This window comes from Rhinolophus ferrumequinum, chromosome 26, assembly GCF_004115265.2.
Source record: "Rhinolophus ferrumequinum isolate MPI-CBG mRhiFer1 chromosome 26, mRhiFer1_v1.p, whole genome shotgun sequence".
NCBI lineage: Eukaryota > Metazoa > Chordata > Mammalia > Chiroptera > Rhinolophidae > Rhinolophus > Rhinolophus ferrumequinum.
Window position 1 is genome coordinate 2,154,574 of NC_046309.1, and position 23,473 is coordinate 2,178,046.

A 23,473-nucleotide genomic window follows, 5' to 3' on the forward strand; every position below is an offset into this window, starting at 1 on the left:
GAGGACTCGGGTCCTTGTCGCTTCAGCTTTGGGCTGTGCCTTTGCGTGGGGCCAGCCTCAGCACAAACCAAGGTGTGCAGGTCCGTGCACCATATGGCAGGCGTTTCCGCATCCTGTGTGTTGACACTTTGACGTTTGGTTTTTTGGTCTTTTTGTCTCTTCAGTCTCTGGCAGTGGAGCCAGCTTCCACTTCTTGGGCTGTCATACTGCTGGCTGTCAACTGTACCTACCCTCTGCCTCTTTGAATTCTCTATTTCAAAACCTGTGCCAGGTTGGGAAACAATAAGAAGTTTTGTTCGATTACATAATGAAACAAGAATAAATGATCTCGGAATGAAACTCCCAAAGCTTGAATGATTCTAGGGCATAGATTTTATTTCGTCTCCGATGATTTCTTTCTTCTGGGCTCTCTGCACAAAAGAAACATCTGACTTTTCTGACTGAAGTTGTCAGAAAAGTCAGATGTTACGTTGTGCATTGACTCTTGAATAGCAAGCAGGATTAATGTGCGTCCACAGTCTTTTGACACTTATAGATGACGCAATTCAAGGTGGCCTTCCTGTGAGACCTGATTGTATGTGAACCTCTCCCAGGTGCTAAACAAAACAGGTGAAACCAGAAGCCAAGTTTGCCTCTCTAGAACCTTTGTATCTGTCACTAAAGCAGTTCTATAAACCCACACACAGCTTCATACACAATGCATTTCAGTATGGATAAAAAGCAACAAATGAAAAATTTAAAGATTACTAGACATGGATCTGATGAGTAAGTCCTGGAGCTCTAATGTGCAGTAAGTACTGATTAGAGACAACATTACTGCAGCACGGTCATCAAACTGGCTAAGAGACTACGTCTTCATTATTCCCACACAAAAAAAGGAAACGATAATTGTGTGACATGATAAAAGTGTTAGCTAATGCTAGTCAATCATAGTGCAACGTGTAAATGTATCAAATCAACACACTGTACACCTCAAACTCACCCAATGTTATATGTCACATATATTTCAATAAAAATACAATAAATCAAATAAGATGAGAGCAAACAAAAAAGTATAAAAATTTCTAACACATTTTTATGCAAATAGTTACATAGAAAATAATCATATTACAATTTGAACTTTATCTGACTATACTTCACTACTCAAGGATGATTCTAGCTCCACATTTTGACGTATCCATATGTCTAATAAGAGAGGAATTATGACTGCCATTTAAACAAACTTTGGGTCAAAGATGGGAGGGTAATTTATTCACTTTCTGAAAATTTTTTTCACAAATGACTGTTCTATTCATCCCCAAAAATGTGTTTTATTTTTTTTTTAAAAAAATATCACTTTCTTTGTATTTAAAAGACAGTTTTAAAAACTTACAAGGCTTTGATGTAGGGACAGTTGGCAGTGTGACTACATACGATATACAGGGTGCTGTGACCAAGCCAGGATGCCAGACCGTCCGGAATCAGGTTGGTCACTTGCAGGTCACTGCTAAGCTTCTGGGGCTGATGGAAGCTTCACTTCCTTCTCAGACTCAGCTGCCACCTAACTGAGCCAGTGGCTTGTAGTTTGATGCTTTTCCAAAAATCTTTTGAGGTGGTAACATGCATGAGTGACGGCCGTGTCCCAGAACCAGGCTGAGCCCAGAAGAGCCACCAGTAAAAGACCTTATAACTGACTTTACGAAGCTCCAGGAACAGAGGGAGCCGAAGTCGGAAGAATAACAAGTCGTTGCAACAGTGGCAGGGCAGAGAGCATGGGACCTGCCCTGGTGATGTTTGGAGAGCTCAGGAATAAAAGAGTGGAATTCTGGAAAGAATTCCAAGGAAAGAACCTGCAAGCCCAGATAAAAGAGATTAAAGAACATTCTAGCGATGAGGGTTGCAAGGACAGGCAGGGATCCAGTGGATGCGATATTCTCAGGACACTGAGTGCGTTGGCGTTGGTGCAGGAGACAGTGAGCTGGAAGTGTCCAGAGATGTGGCGTCACAGTGGATATTCTGAAATCCCATTAGAACATATCCACTGTGGATTTTCTTTATAGATTTTGCTTACCTGTCAGTGATATTTTCAGCCCAGGTAAATATCAGGAGTATTACCAGTCATCACCTCACTCCATACGACGTCTCCATCATTCTATTCCCTCCTTCCAGAACACCAACCAGGCCCATGCAGAAGCTTCTAGGTCCTTTTATGTTTCCCACATTTTTATGCTTTTGGGAGCATCTGCGTGATTTCTTCAGTTCCATCTTCTGGTTTACCCATTTTTTTCTTTAGCATGTCTATTCTGCTCTCCCACCCCACTACTGAGTTTTACAATTTGACATGATTATATCTTAATTCCTAATATTCCCAATTAGCTCTTTTTCAAGAGCATCGCCTCTTACAGTCGCAAGCTCCTTTATCACATTGATAATTTTTTTTTTTAAAAAAAACCCCTAAAATGTCATTTTCTGTTTTCCCTATGGATTTATAAGTTCACATGTGTGTTATGCTGGTGTTGGTCTCTGCGGGTCCTTGTGATTCTTGGTTGTAAGCTTCTTCCCCACAAGTGTCCTGTGTCACAAGGGACTCCTGGTTGGTGGTCGCAAGAATGTCCTGGGCAGTTCGAGGCTCTGGCTGGGAAACGGCTCTCCCCAGCCCTTGGGTGGCTGTTTGGGCTGGAGCCCTTCACCCCACATGGATGATGTGACTCCAGTCTGTCTGTCTGTGACCCCAGTTTTAAGACAGGGGACACCTGTCCAGCCCCTGGCCTCTCATGGAGACTACTATCCCAGTTCCTTCTGTTAGGCTTCAGTTTATTTAGTCTCTGTCTCTTGAAGGTGGCAGGAATTTGGCCTTACTTGTGGCTGTGGGTTTTTACCTGGTCCTGCTTTGAAGGGCACCTTTCTATTTCAGGTGTACAAAGAACTCCCTGCTTTGTTTTCAAATGCAGTTATGTTTTTGTTATTTATTTTCCCCTCATTTCTACGTGCTCAAAATTAACATAAAGATAGACGTGGCGGGTGGCTTTGACAGTTTGCATGTTTGTCATCCTGAACACAACTGAAGAACGACTGACCAGTAAAGTTTCCTTCAACCCCTTGGCTGGATGAGCACATAGTCGGACTATGCATCTGGTCAGCTCCCCGGCATGCGAAGGCATGCTATCGTCTGCAGTAACGTGGCTACTCTTTATGTAGGTCAGGATGTAACGCTGCTTCCTGTCATGATGCTTGTGAAATAGTTAGGTAGGTCAGTAGTGCAATGATTGGATAATATTTTGGGACTTCTTCTCAGAGATGTTTTAAATTAGAAGCAAATTCTGTCACCCTACAATGGATTAAACTGAAGCATAACCTCTCTAGGTGTTTTCAATCACTTCAATGGATGTTAGCTATTGACAAATCCGGTTTGCTTACAAATAAAATCTACCCAGATTAGTCAGAAGTCTCTTGCAAGTTGTGCTGTTGTTAGAAATTGAATAACGGACAACTCTACATGCTACGGTCTTCAGAGTACACTGACATTCGTTACCTCTTGATCCTTCAAGGAGGAGAGGAAAGGAAAGGCATTTTATGGAAGGTACACCTGGGCTACCGAGAGGTTATATGGCTTCTCCAAGGATGTGGGGGTAGTCACAAACCGGAATACCGAGGCTATTCACAGAACATGGCATGTTCCCAACCGATTGCAGAAGAGGGATGCTAATAAAATCTCAAAATATAGAAAATATGAAGCAGGGAATGTTAATGATAACACTAAATCCTCCAGGTGAAAATAAAAAACTTATCTGTAAATTTAAAACAGGTTAAGAAAACATGTCAATGCACGAATTTCCTTAATTAGAAAAAACCTATCAGCCTCTGAATCAGGTCAACAAGGAACATCCGGTATAACTGGTGAATTCTGTTAATTTAATAAGAACTGTAAGTGGAATTGATATCTGTTTAATGCAGATAAGCAGAATAACAGAAAGAATGAAGTCAATGAGGGAGACAGGCATTGTCTTTTCCTCTCAAAGGTTGAAAACACCAGTGTCTACCTTAATGTGAATGACTTTTCATTCCTTTTCCGGTGGCAGAGATGATAACGAACCAAACTGGGAAGTTGAGAGGCGTGTCAGAGAGGACAGATGGGTCCGGCATGGACCCTACTGGTGAGTGAGGAGAGAAGCAGGAAGACGAGGCACGAACACCGTCGTCATCTCGTTCATGGTCCCCAAAGTACCCAGCCATCCCCCTCTAGTTCTGGTCTCTCTCCACAGACCCGTGGTTACGCCTGCCTGTAAGCTACGGCCACTGTAGAACTGGCCAAGGCATTGGTTTCCTGTGGCTGCTGTAAGACATTATCACAAATGTATCTGGTGGCTTACAGCAATAGAAATTTATTCTCTCACAGTTCTGGAAGCCAGAAGTCCAAAATCTGTGTCACTGGGACAAAAGCAATGTGTCAGCAGGGCTACCTCTCCTGGACGTTCTAGGGGAGAAAGCCTCTTTTGTCTCCTCCAGCTTCTGGTGGCTGTGGGCGTTCCTGGGCTCTGCCTCCCTGTGTCCAATCATCCTCTGCCTCCTTCTTATAAAGAAACCCGTAGGACCCTGGACAATCCAGGCAAATCCCCCCATCTCAAAATGCTTAAGGTAACCACAGCTGCGACAACCCCTCTTTTGCCACATAGGTAATATTCATAGGTTTCAGGGATTAGGTCATGGATATATTTGGGGGAGACATTTTTCACATATCCCATCCCTTAAGACCTTTCTCCCCATTTCCAACCAACCCACCACTTTAGAAGGTATCTGCTGAAAATGCAATAATCATACATTCACTGAGTTAAAAAAAAAAAAAAGACATGAAGAATCTGGATAAGGAAAAGCAAGGGGGTGGGGGTGGTGGAGACTGATTGAATCACGTAACCTAATTTCTGGTGATTTTAATACTTTGTATAAAAGCACTGAGCCAATTTAGAAATAAACTGGGTTCTGGGGATGGTGCAATCGCAGTCTGAGAAAGTACATATATGTGCTTTCTACATACATAAGTGGGAACTGGTTGTACAGCAGGACTTCAGTTGAGAGTTCTGCCTCAAAGAGGAAGTGGACAGTTTCAGCCTGGAGTGTTCTCCTCCATTGTGGAGGATCTCTCCCCAAGTCTCTGGTTTTATTATGTCATCGATTTCTGTGCTCTTGACCCTGGTGTAGACTCCTGAATCACTGCCAGGTTCCGGACTGGCCACAGTTCCCCCTCAAATAATAACTACTCAATCAGCTGGCCCCTTATAACATATGGTCCCCAAGGCTCCCCAAACTCACTTGACATTTACCCAGAGGCCCTTAATTAAGTTAACGAATTAGTTTTTTTCCCCTTCTTTCACCTCCCACCCCCGACTCCGGTTCAAGCCATTGCTTCTCAGTCTAGTTGTGTAGGACACGGTGCAGCTCGCTGGCCCATGCAGGAATTGAACCGGCGACCTCAGCGTTAGGAGCACAGCACTCCAACCACTTGAGCCACCAGGCTGGCCCAAGAGAGGCCCTAATTTAAACCAGGCAACAGACTCTAGGAAAACCAGGGTCAGGATGAGATTTAGTCCTCTTCATGGTTCATATACAATTATGCCTCTAAGATACGACGCATAATGTGGCAATGCTTTGAAAAGTGCCACTTTATGGATAAATATGCAGGCGCTCGTGCCTTAGCTTACAGTCTGAGTGCATGCATGAATAATAAGCATCTATTGCCATCCTTTAGATAAATGGTTCTTTAGTGTAAGGATTCAATAAATAAGCAGGATGCACCTAACATTCCTTCTAGAACTAATGATGAAAAGTCAAAAGAGAGACTGTTAAGATTCTCCTAGGGACCCACTCTTCAGTGCTTTGGAAGCTTGCTACTAACGATAAGGTTAGTAGTGGTGTAAACTAAATCTTTCTTGTATGAGAACCTGTCGGAAGTCCCTCTTTTCCGATTTGTTTCAATTTAAAGAACGGTGCAATTGCACCATTTAAAGAATGTTCAAGTTCAACAAATGTAGACCTCATTCTGAAGTATTTCATTCATCAAGGGCTTTTGCTTGTGGGGCAGACACTGCACTCTTCCAACCGAGCAGAGGCTGACTCCTGCGGAATGCTTGCTTCTTCAACCCCCTTACAGCTAAGGGCGGTTCTGCAACATAGCTGTAGAAATAAGCTGTCTCCTGGCTAGTTTCAGGGGAAGGTGCAGGTCCACGAGGCAAGTTCTGTGACGTTCCCTTCCTTCCTAGGAGGGTACGATATGCGATGTGTGAAGTCACCACAGACACTGCCCCAGCTGATTATGGCAGTAGACAAAGGTAATCTATGAGACACTGAATCACCCTGGGACTGGCTACCTGTGGCCTTCTGGGGTCGTGAAATGATACAGACGCCTACGGTTTGAATGATTTTAGGTATTCTGTTACTTGTGGGCAACAGTAACTTCACTTTAACTGATACACTGTAACCTCTGGGCTTTAGATAGATGCTCAAGCTGATCCCTCAGCTGGCCCATGGGTGGGTTGAGCAGGTCCATGAACTTCATGAGAAGTATTCAAGTTTTTATGAGTACATAGACGCCCTATTTGCTCCTGCCAATGATAAGACGACTTAGAGTTTTATTAGATTCTCAAAGTAGTTATGACTGTCACAGGACATTAGTACGATCTCAAATCCAGCCCCTGGCATCCCAGACTCTCCCCATGCACTGCCAGCCCTCCTTTCAGCCGTCATTCCTGACACTCATGATGTCCCTCCACAGCTTCCGGGCCAGGCACCCTCTGTCCAGTGAACGCTCGTGCTGACCCTTCCCGCACGGGTATCCTTCCATTGCCATTGGATCTGTCTTTCAAAGTCTCTAATTCCTCATCTATAAATCCTTCCTGTCTTCACCACATCCCTTGCGTATTCTGGGCTGTCGTAACGGATATTACCTACACTAGCCATTCACAGCATTCGGTCTTGGTCAACATGCACAAACTAACTTCAGTCAGACACAGTCACAAGAGTTTTAGCAGCAAAAACAAAAACCCATTTCATGACCAGAGGAGACACCATCACCCAGTAAGTCAGCTGGCAGGCGAGTGTGACCAGACACAAAGGAGCCTAGAAACACAGCCACAGATGCCGCAGGGCAGAGAGCCATCAAGAAGCTGTGCCTCCGCACTGCAGACTGGGTCACGGTCACTGATCACAGATGGACCAGCTTGAGAGCTGAGTTCAATGCAGGAAGGAGAACACAGAAAATGCCTGGAGGAGAGGGGGAAACCACCTCTTTGTATAAGAAAAATGAGGTACACATTACTTGTCATGAAATATATGCAAGTTATTAAATTACTGTTAAGCTACTTTGTAATTTTCCTGGGGACTCTATGAGGATGCAGTCTCCTGGTGAGATAATGCAGCATAGGTTTAAATTTGAGCGACAGTACAATCTAAAATACAACAATGAATGCCATGAACATTATGTCAAACAAGAATCAGGGGTGAAAGTATACATACTATATGATTACATTGTAGTGTAAATATAAAAAGTATAAAGGCATGCAAAACTATCCTACAACATTAGAAATTAGGTGACCCTTCGGGGACTAGTAACGAGAACATATGGGGAGGCACTTTTGGGTGTTGGCTACCTCCTGTTTTCTAGGTGCTGGCTATAGGAGTCAGTTTATTTTGAAAATTCATCAAACAATATAACATTACCGATATATTTATTATATATACTTATATATAATATATTTATGTGTTAATAAATGTTTTAAAAATCCTTGCTCCAGAATTTTAAATAGATAAGCTTAAAACAATGCGATACCGCTATACTTCTATTGGAATGGCCAATATCCAGAATGCTGACACCACCAAACGCTGGTAAGGCTGTGGAGCCACGGGAACTCTCAGTCACTTTTGGTGGGGACGCAAAAGGGTGCAGCCACTTTGGTTACAGTTTGGCGGTTTCTTACAAACTAAACACACACTCAACATATGATTCAGTGATCACTCTCGTAGCTGTTTACCCAACGGAGTTGAAGACGTGTGTCCACATGAAAACCTGAACACAAATGTTTATACCAGCTTCACTCACAATTGCCAACACCTCAAAGCAATCATGATGTCCTTCAGTGGGTGATGGATGAATAAACTGTGGTCCATCCAGACAACGGGGCAGGATTCAGCGCTAAAAAGAAACGAGCTATCAGCCATGCAAAGATGTGGAAGAACCTTAAATGCGTATGACTAAGTGAAAGAAGCCAGTCTGAAACGTCCTGGATGATTCCAACTACATGCCTTCTACTATGGAGACAATAAAAAGATCAGTAGGTGCCATGGGTTGGGGGGAGCACAGAGGGTTTTTAGGGCAGTGAAATTACTCTGCCTGATGCCATAATGGTGGGTGCACGTCATTACACTTTTGTCTAAACCCACGGAATGTCCAACACCACGAGCTGTGGGCTCTGGGTGAGATGATGTCCTGTAGGTTCATCGCTGTCACAAATGGACCACCTGGTGGGGATGCTGACAGCGGGGGAGGCTGTGGGTGTCTGGGAAATCTCTGTGCCTTGCATCCTATTTCACTGTGAACCTAAAATTGCTCCAAAACAGAAAATCTAGTTTAAAAATCCGTGACAATGTTATTATAGAACTTGCTTTATCAACTAGCATTAACAACTCCTGAGTGGGGGCTTCTCTCGAAGGCGACTGTAATGTAGCTTTCCCCCCCCATAAACCCACTTCATCCTGTTTGGACTCTAGTAGAAATTCAGAACACATGATTCAGTTTGTGACTTGGCTTGTACCTACACTCCCCTGTACGAGAGCTGATGTATGAGCTATAATGGCCAATTTACTAGAGTTCTCTCCTCTCAGTACAGCCTACTGAGCCCAATTGAGGTTTTTTTAAAAAAGATAAGCTGAGAGCTACAATGCAGTCACAGACAGTGGGCCTAAATCAAACAGTGATGAAATCTCAATTCCATGAAAAGAATCTCCATGTTTTGCTCCTACACAAACGACAAGTGAATCATACTCGTATGTTCTGATAACCTCTGCTTAGCCTTATCCCCAAGTCTACCTTTAATACGACTTTCCAATATCCAAGGCTTTTCATTTCTATACCACCTGAAAGTGTTCTAGCATTTTCCGTCACAAGCTGCTGTCTATCTTTTCTAATGTGAAAATCCGTAAAAGTCCAATGTCAGGGTGGGTTTCATGCCAATATGCTTCTGCTGGATTTTTCTGCTCCCACAACCATCACTGTGGCACTGGAGAATACGACAGTCCTTGCCATCAGAATGCACGAACTGTAGCTGCCCCCAAAGACATATGCCGTGTGTGACCTAGCAAGACATATTTAATACCTGAAAATAAAAAAGGGTAACTTTGAGTCTATTATTCCAAAGAGAAATTTAGAAAAGAGCACAGACCGGCAAGGGAGGAATGAATGACAAAATTGAAAAGGACATATTCTCATTTGGCGAATCCCCCTGGAACTAAGATTGCCTTAAACACTTTTAATTTGATCTTTACGACGTAACTTGCGCATAACTGGTGACAATTAGACTGAACTACAGAACAAGGTTGTTGTCGCTGAGAGTGATTGTCCTGAGACATCCCGGATGACGGCTCGTACCGAGACGGAAAGGGGACCCATGTGGACACGGAAATACTTTCACGGAAAATGCTTTCACCAAAGGACTGACTCCAGTGAGTTCAGAATGGACTCTGGGGGTAAGTAGAACGCAAGTACTATAAGCTGAGTTTCAATAAACCAGAATACAAGACTGGAAACAGGTAGTACTTGAAAAAAGATTATTTTTGAAAAGGACACAATGTGATTTGTAAGTCACTCTATTGCAGTGGAAGCCAGCCTGCGTGGCCATCCTGACTGACACTGTGGGGAGGCACCCGAGACTGTGCTGGTGTGTCCAGGTGTGTCCAGGTGTGTCCAGGTGTGATTACTGATTACTTCGCACTAGGACTCTCCATCTTCGAGACTAAATGGCATCCCTCATCCTGTGGAAGCCACTCAGTTATGTTCACAGTTTGTAGGTCAATGGTTCACTTCTCCGGAGGCTTCTAAGCAAGCCCTGCAGATGACTTGTTTTGTTGCAGCTTAATGGTCACACTCCTGCGAAATGCTGCTGTGCACAGTCTGTCTTTTTCAGCAGACTCTGAGCTCTCCCGGACAGTATGTGTCTTCTCTCGGCACATTTTACTCAGCACTTAGTTTCACACCCTCGGTTCTGTCAGGGGCTCATTCCCACGTGACCAGTGGGCAGGGACTGCATGGGAGTGGACTCAGGAAGCTGTGGAGCTCATGGCAGGCTGAACGACATGACACTGTCCTCTGCCTGACAGAGTTCAGAGTGCCAAAGCCACTGCCACAGCTGGGAGAGTGGATGCAGACAGCTGTGGTGGTGGGCACAGCAGGGGGCTGCTCGCGTCGAACTGGCACGTCCGACAGTCCCAAACCTCACACACCAGCTGCTGAGCAGCACAGCCTGGAGAAGGAAATCCTAGGGAGCTGAGGGTGAGGCAGAGTACAGCCACATTGTTGTTGCAACAGAGAACAGAAGAAATCCCGCTTCTCCAAGCCTCTTCTGGAATTCCGGGGTCCCTGGAGCCCCACCATGGAGGACGCCTCTGACTCATCGCTGTTGCCCTGAAAACTGGCCGTCAGCGTCAGAGGTAACGGTGGACCACGGCTGGACGCCCTGTTTAATGGCGGAAGATTGCTGCTGTGACTGCTTCTGCGACACCAGGGCTGGAGGTAAAGTCCTTTAGGACCAGCGGCTGCGTTTGAGAGCACAGGACTGGACGTGCTTCCCTAGAGTGCCAGCTCTCCCCCCGTGTGGCATGGTGCGGAGCACGTGGAGGGAAGGGTCTCAGAACTGGTGCTACGCACTCAGGTACCCTGTGCAGACATTTTCCACCCAGGCTGGTGGCTCTGGACCACTGGTAACAGGAGCTCCAGGCAGCCACTCCACCCCACCTCAAAATGACGATGGCAGGAGCCCTCCAACGCTGGGCGATACGAACGCTCATGTGTGTCTACAAATAACCTAAAACATTGCTGCTTTCTGGGCTCCCCCAGTGAGTGCTGGACAACGGCAGAATCAAATCTTCAATGATCATTTTCTTATATAGGGCACAGCTCTGTTCGAAGTAAACCAGAGGTAGGAACATGGGTCCTCAAGCCCCGAGGGGGCCCTGGTTTCCTTTATATTCATTTAAAACACGCATCTGCAAATGTTCCCAGCTAAGTCGACTCAGCAGCTGCATAGTCACAAAGCAGAACGAGTATTTGTCTCCATTAATCCTCCCCTAATCCCTCTCAACTCTACTCGTTTCAATTTCAGCAGCAGAATCGATTTTTCCTGATCACTCAGACGCACTGTACTGCATCCCAACTACAAGGTTTCTGGCCCCTCTCACTTATTCAGGACCCCCCTTGCCCCCCGTTCAAGGAGCGGAAACACGCTCCAGAATTGCTGCTGAAACGTCTTTAAAGTTAAGTAAGTTTTTACGGCACTTCAGTATACAAATGGCCAAATTGCACCCTTCTTTTTTGGTTTGTTTATAACTTTCTCAACATTGTTTAAACTAACAGCGTAACTGAGATGAAATGCACTTTTTACAAAGTGTTGTGCATCCATCATCCACTGTCAAGTTCCAGAAGAGTTTCATCACCCCCAAAAGAAATCTCATTAGGATGTGTCAGTGGAGGTTTACCCCTTGTGTTGAATGTCCCATCTGGTGCAGGTGTTGACAATGGGGGAGGCTGTTGGTGTCTGGGGATAGGGTGGTGGGGGCGGGTGAACGGGAAACCTCTGTACCTTCCTCTCCATTTTGCTGCAACCTAAAACGTCTCCAAATGTACAGTGTCTTACAATGTTTTCACACCTATTAGCAGTCACTTCCTATTCTCCACTCCTCCAGACTCTAACCACTATTCTACTTTCTGTGGCCATGCACTTGCATTTTCTGGAATGACAACCTGTGGCTTTGGAGCCTAACTTCCTTCCCTTCAGTAATGCTTTCAAGCTTCATCCATGTTGTAGTATATATCAGTATTTCATTCCTCGTGAATAATCTCCCCCGTATGGCCAGACCACATGTGTTCATCTACTCACCAGGTGAAGACTATTTCGGTTGTCTCCACTTTCTGACTATTACGAATAAGGTTGCTATGGACACTCGTGTACAAGTTTCTGTAGCGCATGTTTTCAGTTTTGGGGGATGTATACCTGGAGTGGAATTACTGGGTCATATGTTGAAATTAATTACTGGGTACCTTTACGTTCAACTTTTTGAGGAACTACCAAAATGTTTTCCACAGAGGTGAGACGATTTTACATTCCTACTAGGAATGTGTGAAGGTTCCAGTTGTTCTATATCCTCACCAATACTTGTGTTTTTCTCCAAATACAGCCCTCCTAGTGGGTGTGAAGTGGCTTCTCACTGTGGCTTTGATTTGCGTTTCTCTGATGATTAAGGATGGTGAACATTTTTTCTCGTGCCTTTTGTATTTTGGTGGAGAAAGGTTATTCAAATCCTTTGCCCACTTTTTAAATTAAATTATGTGTTACTTTGTTTTGAGTTGTAAGAGTTCCTTATATAATCTGGATACTAGACTTTAAGTAAATATGTGGTTTGCAAATATTTTGTCCCATTTTGTTGGTTGTCTTCACTTTCTCAATTGTGTCTTTTGAGGCACAAAAGTTTTTGTGTTTGATGAAGTCCAGTTTATCTATTTTTTTCCTTTGGTTGCTTGTGCTTTTGATGTCATATCTAAGAAACAGTTGCCTAATACAAGGTCACAATGATTTACCTATTTTTTTCCTAAGAGTTTTATAGTTTTAGCTCTTATATTTAGGCGGTTAATCCACACCTAGTTAATCTTTGTATATAGTGTGAGGTAAAACTACACTTGTTTTTTCTGCATGTATATACCCAGTGGTATAAGCACCATTTGTTGAAAAGACTATTTTTTTCCCCATCAAATGGTCTTAGCACCTTTGTCAAAAATGAACTGACCATAGATGTATACAGGTTTATTTCTGAACTCTCAATTCTATTCTGTTGATCTTTTATATTTATACTTATGATAGTATAATCTTTTGATTACTGTAGCTTTAGAGCAAGTTTTAAAATTGGTATATATATGTCTTCTAACTGTTCTTTTTAAAGATTGTTCTGGCTATTTTAAGTCTTTCACATTTTACCTGAATTTTAGATTCAGCCTGTAAATTTCTACAATAAAAACAACTTGGATTTTGATCGGGGTGAGGTTGAATCTCTATATAAATTTGGGAATCACTGCCATGTTAATAATATTACATCTTCCAATCCATGAACATAGAATACCTTTCCACTTACTTAAGTCTTCTTTAATTTCTTTCAGTTATGTTTGGTGGTTTTCAGTGGACAAGTCTTATACTTCTTTTGTTAAATTGATTCCTCTTATCTTATACTTTAAAAAATTAATCTAAGTGAATCATTTCTTAATTTCATTTCTGAATTGTTCATTACTAGTGTATAGAAATACAAATTATTTTTGAATAAAGATGTATCTTCCAAGGTTGCTGAACTCATTTGTTAGTTATAATAGGGTTGTGTGTGTGTATGTGTGTGTGTGTGTGTGTGTGTATTCCTTAAGATTTTCCATATACAGCATCAAGTCATCTATGAATAGAAATAGTTTTACTTCTTTCTTCCCCATCTGGATGTCATTTTTTCCCCTTGCCTAACTGCCTTGGTTAGAATCTCCAAAACAATATTAAATAGAAACAGTCATTCCGGATCTTAGGAGGACTGCTGGCAGTATTTCACCGTTAACTGTGATATTACCTATGGGCTTTTCATAGACGCTGTTTATCAGGTGGGGGAAGTTTCTTTCTATTCTTACTTGTTGAGTGTTTTATCATGAAAGGATTTTGGATTTTGTCCAATGCTTATTCTGCATCTAATGAGATGATCATGTTGTTGGTTTTTTCCCCCTTTATTCTATTAACATGGGTGTATTACATTGAGACTTTATGTTAAACCAAATTTTCTTTCCTGGGATAAATCCCATTTGGTCATGGTGCATAATCCTTTTTATATGTTGCTGGATTCAGTTTGCTAGTATTTTGTTGAGATTTTTGCACCTATATTCGTAAGAGATGCTGGTTTATAGTTTTCTTTCCTTGTGATATACTTATGTAGTTTGGGTCTCAGGGTACCGATTACTCTGTTTTTCATTTAAGTTTTGTGATTATAGTTTAAACACACACCACAATTTGCCTGCACTTTTTGTACCTATCAAAACAATTTTTTTTACATTGCATTTTTTCCATGTTGAAGTCTAACACTGGCACAGTCTATTTATTGAGGACTGAAACATGTTTTTGTTCACACAAATAGGTACCTAATCTAACAATGAGAATGGATAAAATAGTTGCACACAGTTTGTAGTCATAATGGTTTTTCTATCATAACTTCCACATGGTGATCTTCTAGGAAAAGGCTCTCTTCTCTCTCATCTCACCACTCTGTCACAGACCACTTCACATCTGACCGTCTCCACGAACTTTCTCACAAAGGATCTCTCTCTTTCCTGTACACTTTTATACCACTTACTTTTGAAATATTCAAAGTCCATGTGCATACAGGTCTTTGCTGTAGGTTTTTGCTGATGACTTTTGTGTTTTTTTCTTCCCTGAGTTCTAACTCCCTTTTTATATTTCTTTATTGCATCAGTCGTATCTAACATGTACTTTATTCTTAACCTATGCAAAACATATGCTGTGTTAATAATTTTCTTAATTCATCCTTGATACTATGGAATACCCAGGAATAGTATGAGATATATAAAATTATTCTATTTATAATATAATGCCACTGCCCTTAAGCTCATCAAGCACGAATGAGTAATTGCGAATTTTAATAGATACCAAGCATTTCCGATAGTCACCAATTGTATAAACAATTTCAAAGCATATGAAATGGATCTTTTCCACTGAAAGCGTATAACATCACTTTACCATACGGCACGATGAGAATTAGAACCTGGGAAACATAACGTATATAAGAGATAGTTACTTTAAAACAATTACAAGCTAAAATGATGTTCTTTCTCTACACGGTGAGTTACTTCTCCAAGAAGAACTAGAAGTACCTGGTGTCAGCAGTATGACTGAGGTGACAATCAAGGAGCAGATCACGAGAATCACAAGCAGTGCGATTGCTATTCCTTTCCAATTCCTCTGTGGGGGATTACTCCCCACCAGCTCCTGAAAACAATGGAAAAAAGAAACACGATGAGTGAAATTGGAAACAAGCCAAATACACACATGCTACTTTAGTCAAGAACAGAGATACGACACAGTAAACAAGGCATATTCTCATCCTGGAGGCTACGGTTCACGCTTCCCTCTGCCCTGCTGCCCTCCTGGCGTCATGGCAAACCTTATCTTAAGAAAGAACCTCGTATTTTACGTTGACAGCTTCTGTGTGAACTTACTGTTTCTCCACCCAATAAACCAGGATGTACAGCGTAGTGTAGCTACAGAGTCTTCTCTTCGTGGCAGCCAGCCTATGAACTCCCACACAATCAAACCCAAGTAGGTTATATCTTCCAGCCCTTAGTCCTCTCTCCTTTCTCTTTCTTTACATCGCCCGGGCAGCTTTTATTTCAGGGTACCAAATTCAAATGTTTATTTAGCATGTCCTATGTGCCAGTTTCAATCAACCTCTGCCCACTGCTCACCATCTCTCGGGTATTCCTTCTATAGCTGCTCATACAAGGCTTCAAGATCTCCCAGGTCTGTCTTCACCAGGTAACTCACCTATCCCTATTCTAGGTTGGAGTCCCTTCCAGGGAACCACATTTGCATTGTAGCAGGAATTGGGGGTGGGAGGGGGGTTCTGGAGACACTGCTAAAGGGGGCTAAAGGTTAAATAAACCTAGGATCTTAATCAGGCATATTGGCTGTTGAGACCAAACTTTCAGTCTTTCAAATTATAATGATTATATAATTTATAGTCCAAACTGGGGTCCTTTGAGACAAAAAAGTAAAATTGATCATTAATAATAAGTTAAGAATTTAATAGTCTTATATTAATAATTATAACTATTAATTACACAAGAGCAACTGGGACTCTCCAGGGTAAGTAAAGACATGGTCACACTGTAAACGGACGATTGCTACTTCTGCCTATATATAGATTGCAAAACATTCTCTGTTATAGCCCATAACTGTCACCCCTATTAACTCCAAGTCAAGACGAAACCGAATGGAGATGGCCTCCAACACCTAAGTGCGTCATCACCCAAAACTTAAGATCGTTAGAACATATCAAATTGCTGCATATCCAAGTAAAGACAGGACTTAGCCGCACGATGGCAAGTAATTAATACTCGACATCCCAGTATTTGACATTGGCTATCTAGGTTATCAAAGTAAGACAAATTTTGAGAGCCATTACAGCCTTAGCAGGAAAGAGCTCTACCGTGATTTAGAAATTTCTCTCGGTATTCTTATTTGTCATTCAGAATTTAATTTATCTATTAACAAGTGGCTCTTTGGCACTTAAAAATAAGACTAAACATAAGCATGGAATCAGGACAAAGAGTTACCCGGAGCCAATCTCATTTCCTATTGGGTAGGACTTTCTACATGAGAAAGTCACTGGTCAATACGCAGGGGGAGTGATCGGCTCCTGCTGATTCGGCAGGTTTTCACCTGACCCACGTTTACAAGGAAAATAATCCCTTCTCACTAAATTTGTGAATCGCATAAACCTTGAAGCAGTCCTCTTCCTGTGACCAATGTAGTGTGTGCAGTCGCTCGCAGAGCCCGACAGACATTTCTCGAACACTGATCGCATTAAATCCCAGGGGCACCATCGAAACCCAAAACGTTTTACTACTCAATACCAAACTTATTCCAGATCCAGAACGATAAAATTAATGTTGTGTCCTCAGCAGCTCACACAAGCGACCTGTGTAGAATCCTGTTTCTAATAAGAATCATCTAGAATTCTAAATTCTATTTTAAACAGCTCTGTTTGACGCATCCGTCAAAGTTTACATGCAAAAAGCCTAGGACTTTTGCTTTCTGTCAGTTTTGTGGCCAGCTATTAATAGTAGTGTAACTGATTAACTTGCAAGAGCACTCTTGAACAAATGTTGCAGGGACAAAAGTCCTTCTGACATTCCCAGTGTGTCCCGTCTCTGATCTAAACACATCCACAATACGATGTCCAGGTCCGGGCTGGGTATTGCCAGAGATAATGATTGAGAGAATGTATCTACAGAGACAACCAGGAGACATTTACAATATGTGTCATATGAAATAAGGTTGAAGGGGGTGTTCACATGCAAAAACTAAATACTTAGCCTTCATCATCACATGGAAAAGAAAGAAGACTTATTCTTATAGCTCCAGAAGGTAGAGTTGGAACCAAAAGGAAATTTCCAGAGACAGAATTCTGTATCAATACAACTTCAGCATCTCTAGCCATTAATGTTGCCTAGTAAAAGGGTGGGCTCTTCACAGGCAAGTGAGCAAGATGGTAACGGGTGAGCAAGCATCTAACGGGGCCCCTGGCGGCTCAGTCCTCCAGGGAGGAAGGTGGAAAGAAATAACCTCCAGGGTGCCCAACACAGTATAAGTTCTATGGACACATACAGGATGCAAAAGCAAGATGCAAAACTGTGACATTGCTACTGTGGGTGGAAAAATGAATGAGAGTCAGGACAGTTCCAGAGAGAGGATAAAATCTCTGCTCACTGGACTAAGGATGTGCACAGAAAACCACTGCGGTGGACTTTATCGAACGGGAGAATGCATAATCAGCTAACCAAACCAGTGCTGACAGCACAGCCCACTTCAGCGAAGTGATTCTGGATCATTTACACCATTTCTTAAGAACAAATGTGTCATATTCCCTTTCAGGCAACATTCTTACATTTAAAAAGCAGGGTAATTATACCCGCAGGAAAGCAGGCATTCTTTATTAAATTGACCTTTCATTTGCCGAATTTCATTTTTCAGAGTGCAGGTAATTTTTTTCTACACAGCAATATTGTAACAAGAGGAAACAAATTAAAGAGGAAAAACATAATTAACAATCTTGCTAATCCAAGGAAACAAAATTTTTCATTTTTTCCATCTTCCTTTCTTGTCCTGGTTTATAATGCACATTTAATTTTCACATGGGTATAACCAGAGCACAGAGATAGTTTTTGGATGCAGGTTAACATATGTTTCTTTGAACATCTAATTTGGATCTCCAAATTCAGACTTTCTCATCTTAACTTATGGAGTTGAATTATTTAAAATTTGAGTAGAAATGATCCTGCTTCCCATGAAGGGCAGGAAAGTTAATAAATTACCCCAAAACATTGAGCGTCAGTGTTATTTCTCAGCAGAATTTTGTATTTTTGCCTAGAATGGTAAAAATGAGACACTAATATATTCCCTGTTCTGTTTGGTACTACATACATGCCTTGGAAGTCCAAATAAAGTGGAAAAGCATGTTTACAATTAACCATTTGCTCTAAGAAGGTAAACAAATCCTCCATGCACTCATTGATCCATCTATTCATGCATCCTCCATCCATCCATCCATCATCCGTCCATCCATCCATCATCCATCCATCCATACATCCATCTATCCATCCTCCATCCTCCATCCATCCATCCAACACAGTTATCCAGGGATTACTCTTCCCGGCCCTGTTCTAAGAACCTTGGGTACCACATTGAACAGAACAAAAACCTTGTTATCAACCCAACAAGTTGAACAGCTTTCATTTTTTCTATATTCCTTTCTCGTATTCTAGTGCAGGGATGAGGGGACAAATAATAAACAGATAAACCCATTAAGAGAAGGAGAGAAAAGCAGGATGAGAGGGTCTTGTGAGATGATTGGATATATGGAGGTCAGAGTGACCTGGTAGTAAAGTGCCATTTGAACGGAAACTGAAATTAGCTGGGAGGAGGCACATCAGCCTGTTATGGACTAAGCTGTGCCCCCTGCCTCCAAATTCACATATTGAAGCTCTAACCCCCATTTGGAGATGGGCCTTTGGGTGGTAATTAGGGTTACATGAGGTCATAGGGTGGGGCCCTCAGGATATTGGTGCTCTTATAAGAAAAGATACTAGAGCGCTCTCTCTCTCTCTCTCTCTCTCTCTCTCTCTCTCTCTCTCTCTCCATCCATCCACATACATCAAGGAAAGGCTATATGAGGACACAGCGAGAAGTCACCATCTTCAACCCAAGGAGAGGGCGCTCACCAGATACCACAGCTTGCACCTTGACCTTGGAGGTCCAATCTTCAGAACTATGAGGAATAAATCCCTGCTGACTAAGCCACTTGTCTGTGGTATTTTGCGCTAACAGCCTGAGCAGAGTAAGACCCGGGCTGATGTCTGAGAACACACAATCTGGGGAGAGGGAGCAGCAGGAGTGCTGCGGTGACAGCAAGGAGACAGTGGCCTGAGTGAGGGGACCCAGCTGAGTGAGAAGGCCGGGGGAGGGGTGGGGAGCGGGGGCCAGAGAGAGAAGGGACTGAAAGCCAAGGTGGTGGCTTTAGCTTTTCGAGTGCCAGGTGTGTGCACACAGCAGGGCATGATGGGAGTCCCATTTGAATAGATCACGGGGGAGCTGCTGAGAACAAAACATAGGGAAGTGAGGGTGGGAAGTGGGGCAGGTGCAAGGAAACCAGGGTGATGGAGGTCTGTCCCAGGTGGTGGTGGTGGTAAGTGGTGGGTCCTGGGCACATCACAGAAAAGGTGGGTCCCCAGCGCGATCTGGAGTGGCTCACACACACCTCGGTGTCAGGACGCATTTCTGTCTCCCTTTTGCATTTAGAGCCCCTGTCTGAGGCTCTTGGCTGCTGTCCTCAAGATGAAAGCCCTTTGCACATCACTGCCCAGGGAGTCTGCGCTCCTCCCCTCCCTCTGAGCCACTCGAAGGTCTTCCCTCTCTGCTCAGAGTGTACTGCCCCGGGACAAGTCTTCCCCTCCACGTCCCCTGCCCACCCACCAAGCTGCACGCGATCTCTGTTTCCCAACGCTCCTCTCTGTATTCTGGCCGTCAGACAAACCCCCTTCACGTTCTTTAGTTCTCGTCTGGACACGTCGGGGAGCCCTGCCTGGTTTCACGCGCGGAGTTCACTCCTCTGTCACCCGGACGGAGCTGCGACACTCTGTAAATGCTTTCCTGGGACATTACTGCACTACTGAGCTGTGTACGCATCGCCTGTGTATGTCGTCAGGTAAGCGGCTTAAGGGCGAGTAACCACCGTGTGCTCCTGTTCCCAGGCCTGTAAAAAACTGGGGTCGCCACAGTGCTCAGGGAGCTGAAGGAACGAATCTGTGAGTGCCCTTCTGGGACGCGACTCTGTCGTTTGCTGGCAGGTCTGGCAGTCAAGCCACTGTTGACTGATGTGGAAAGCAAAGCGTTAACAAGCCCAGGTACATTAACGAGGCCAGAAACAGCAATGGGTCCTAAAGACGTAATGCAAGCTGACACCTACAGTTGGCAATCGTCTTCCCCCAGTGGCAGAAGGTTGCTCATATTTATTTTTAACATCGGCAAAAAGAAAACAAGGAACTGAAAACAGACTAAACCTTTTCCTAGGTTGTTTGATGTCTGAAATACAAAATTCATCTTTTCAGGTGCGATTACCTGAGTCATTTGTGATCAGAGATTGATGCTTTATGTGGGATTGTACAATTGAAGTGGCAGAAATACAAATTAGAATCAGAATTAAAGACACCACGTGCTGGGGACTGGTGCCAGAAGGTCCCCACAGCACAATGTCCTTGCCCTCCCCCAGGGTGACATCACCGAACGCTGACATCAGGTCACGCACCCACCACCTCTCCTCTCTGTTAGAGTCGGACGCATCTCATCTTGGCCTGAGCTTCACATAGATCCCAGAATTTCTCCTGCGACCTTCATCACACCTCGTGCCTTATGATCAGGAGTAGAGAGTCAAATGAAAACCCTGAGTGATGGCTACAGAAACTGGAAGCTACGAAAGTAGGAAAGAGGAAAGTAGGGTGGGAGTCAGAAGGAATCTATTGCTTAGGTGTTATAAGGACCAATGCAAACGTGTGTGAAAGCACATTGTAATTTATAAACATCATAGGAGCATAAGATATTGCTTTACTAGTTATTGCTGTCACTGCCAAATGATGTCTCAGTAACATCTGCTATATCACATAGGAAGGAGTCAAAGCACATTCAATTTTTTACACAACTTAAGGAATGTACGGTTACAGGAACATCACCTTCCTGTTGTCCACGTGTCACGGTCGCATCCTGAGCGCTAAGGAGGGGAAATTTCACTTCAGAAATTTCACTTCAAAGTAGGGTGATCCAGGGCACAGCTACGTGACCCCACAATAAAGCGATGCATTTCTCAAGCAGCAAATACCCCCCTGGCATGTTTCGGGCACACATCATCTGGCACGTTTGTTTTCTACACTACAAGCATAGCCCCGTGCAGCTAAAGGGGCGGAAGGAGTAACATCCAGCAGAAGAGAGCAGAAGACGACTCCCACAGCAAACGAAGGCCTCTTCCTAAGGAAGCAGCACGGCCACAGAAGCTCGGAGCGTGGAAAGCTGCAAACACAGGGCTGGCGAGGGTGATGGAGGAGGGCTGACACTGCAGTGACAGTGAAGGTCCAGACCTTGCCAGCCGTGATGGGGACAGCTGGCAGTTTTGCATTTTATTTCCCTTTGCTAAAGACAGAGGGGTCAACCAGATGGCCCGCTCACTAGGGAAGGAGGAAGTGAATTCAATTATTTCTCTCACAATCATCTGTCTTTGAGCCAATCAATGGCCTCGTCGGCCAGGGAGCTTTCGGGAGTCTATCCCTACCTATGACGAGAAGACGGATTCTGGCCCCCAATACTGAAAGCGGCCTTTCCTAGGATAAAAGTAGGCCCACGTTCAGGGAACTGAGGGTTTAAAAAGTTTCCGGAGGACCTATGCCCATGAGAAGCAAGGGGGGCTCCACAGGTTAGGCCAGAAGTGAAGACAGAAGCCACTGCTGCCTGAGTGGACGGGCGTCCAGCAGGGGCTGCGTGGTCTCCCTCTCCCGGAATCGCTCCCCTGCTCGGGGAGGCTGTTCTGTCTCCTCAGTGCCCTGCGGCGCTTTGGCTCGTTGTGAGTGTATGGAATGCATGAGGGTTGTGGCCACCAGGTACGGATTCATGCCAAGTCCATGTCAATGACCGACGGCAGGTCTGGGGCAGGCTGAGCAGATGGGAGCAGGACGGGAGTGAGCAGGAGAGCGCTGGTCGGGGAGGATGGAACCTTTCTCTGCAGAGAACTTCCACTGATGTCATTCATTAGAAACTAAGTTTGGTTGACAGGCTGCACTGCTAAGGTCTAGCACTTAATTATGAGTCATCAGCGTCTTCGTGACAGAGAGGAGCTGGTCCTCCGGGGCCATCAGACGCTCTCAGGGGCCCCCCTTCCTGTCGACAGTCTCCACCTGCCTCCTCGGGGTCTCTCACGGCTGTCCTCCACTCGGGTGCTCCTGGGCTCCCACCACCCATTGTACATCTGCCTCAGGGACAGGCCTGGGATCCACTGTCTTTTTCCATGAATTTGGAAATTTCTGAAGTTGACTATTTTGCATAACATGCCTTTCTATTCCTGCCTGAGGGCAGACCACTTTGAAATCATATCCACCGCCATGTACCAAGGCAGCTGTCAACCTCTGCCTGCGGCTCAGCAAAACTGCATTTGGAACACGAGCTCCTGCTCTACCAGTCCTGCTAGAAAAACAGCAACAGGCAAATGGCTGGCTATAATTATGGATATTTTAAAACTTCTTCATTATTTTTTACCTGCAAAGTCAACACCAGAGCTCAAATGTCTCTAGGCTCTTCATTGTAACTGACTCTGTCTTACGGTGGCTTGATGAAATTCAAAATCTTAGTTATTCTTACCTCCGGAGCGCAGTCTAACTTGATATCCTGTTTTAAAGGGGCCGTGTTGTCCCATAAATCAGCACAAGCAACGGCACTGTGGCCTGATTGTAGTTAGAAGACGTGTCACCATCTATCACACCCAGGAGAAATCCCTTCCAGTGAAAATACGACTACAGAAGTAGGTCGCAGAATGTAAAGTTGAGCGTTCGTATCTTTCTCATTCCTGTGTATGATTACAATGTCTTCAAATCATGTTTAGGTCATGGGTATCTTTACACAGACTCACTGAAAGCTACAGGCAATTTTGAGACACGTTTGAGGCTGGCAGCTTTTTGGCAAGCTCAACACGTCACTTCTCAAGGTCAAAATGCTCGCAGACTCTCCAAAAATATTAAGTCACTAAGAAACAAGTCTCAAAGGCAAGAACCACTAGTAAGAGAATGGTAGAGACTAAAAGAGAATGGTAGAGACTAAAATAATTTGAGCGCACTGTTTCAGGCAGGCTGGCCACCCTGAGAACAACCTCCAGGTGTGGTGTGCCAAGT

The 23,473-nt window shown here is 43.9% G+C and overlaps 1 protein-coding gene across 1 annotated transcript in view; it reads right to left on the minus strand.

The window, feature by feature from the left end:
• DPP6 (dipeptidyl peptidase like 6) overlaps positions 1-23,473 on the minus strand; it is a 426,206-nt gene that overhangs the window by 185,938 nt on the left and 216,795 nt on the right. The window contains exon 2 of the mRNA XM_033098964.1: positions 15,143-15,257. Within this exon, the coding sequence (XP_032954855.1) occupies positions 15,143-15,257 (115 nt within the window). The remainder of the gene's footprint in view (positions 1-15,142; positions 15,258-23,473) is intronic.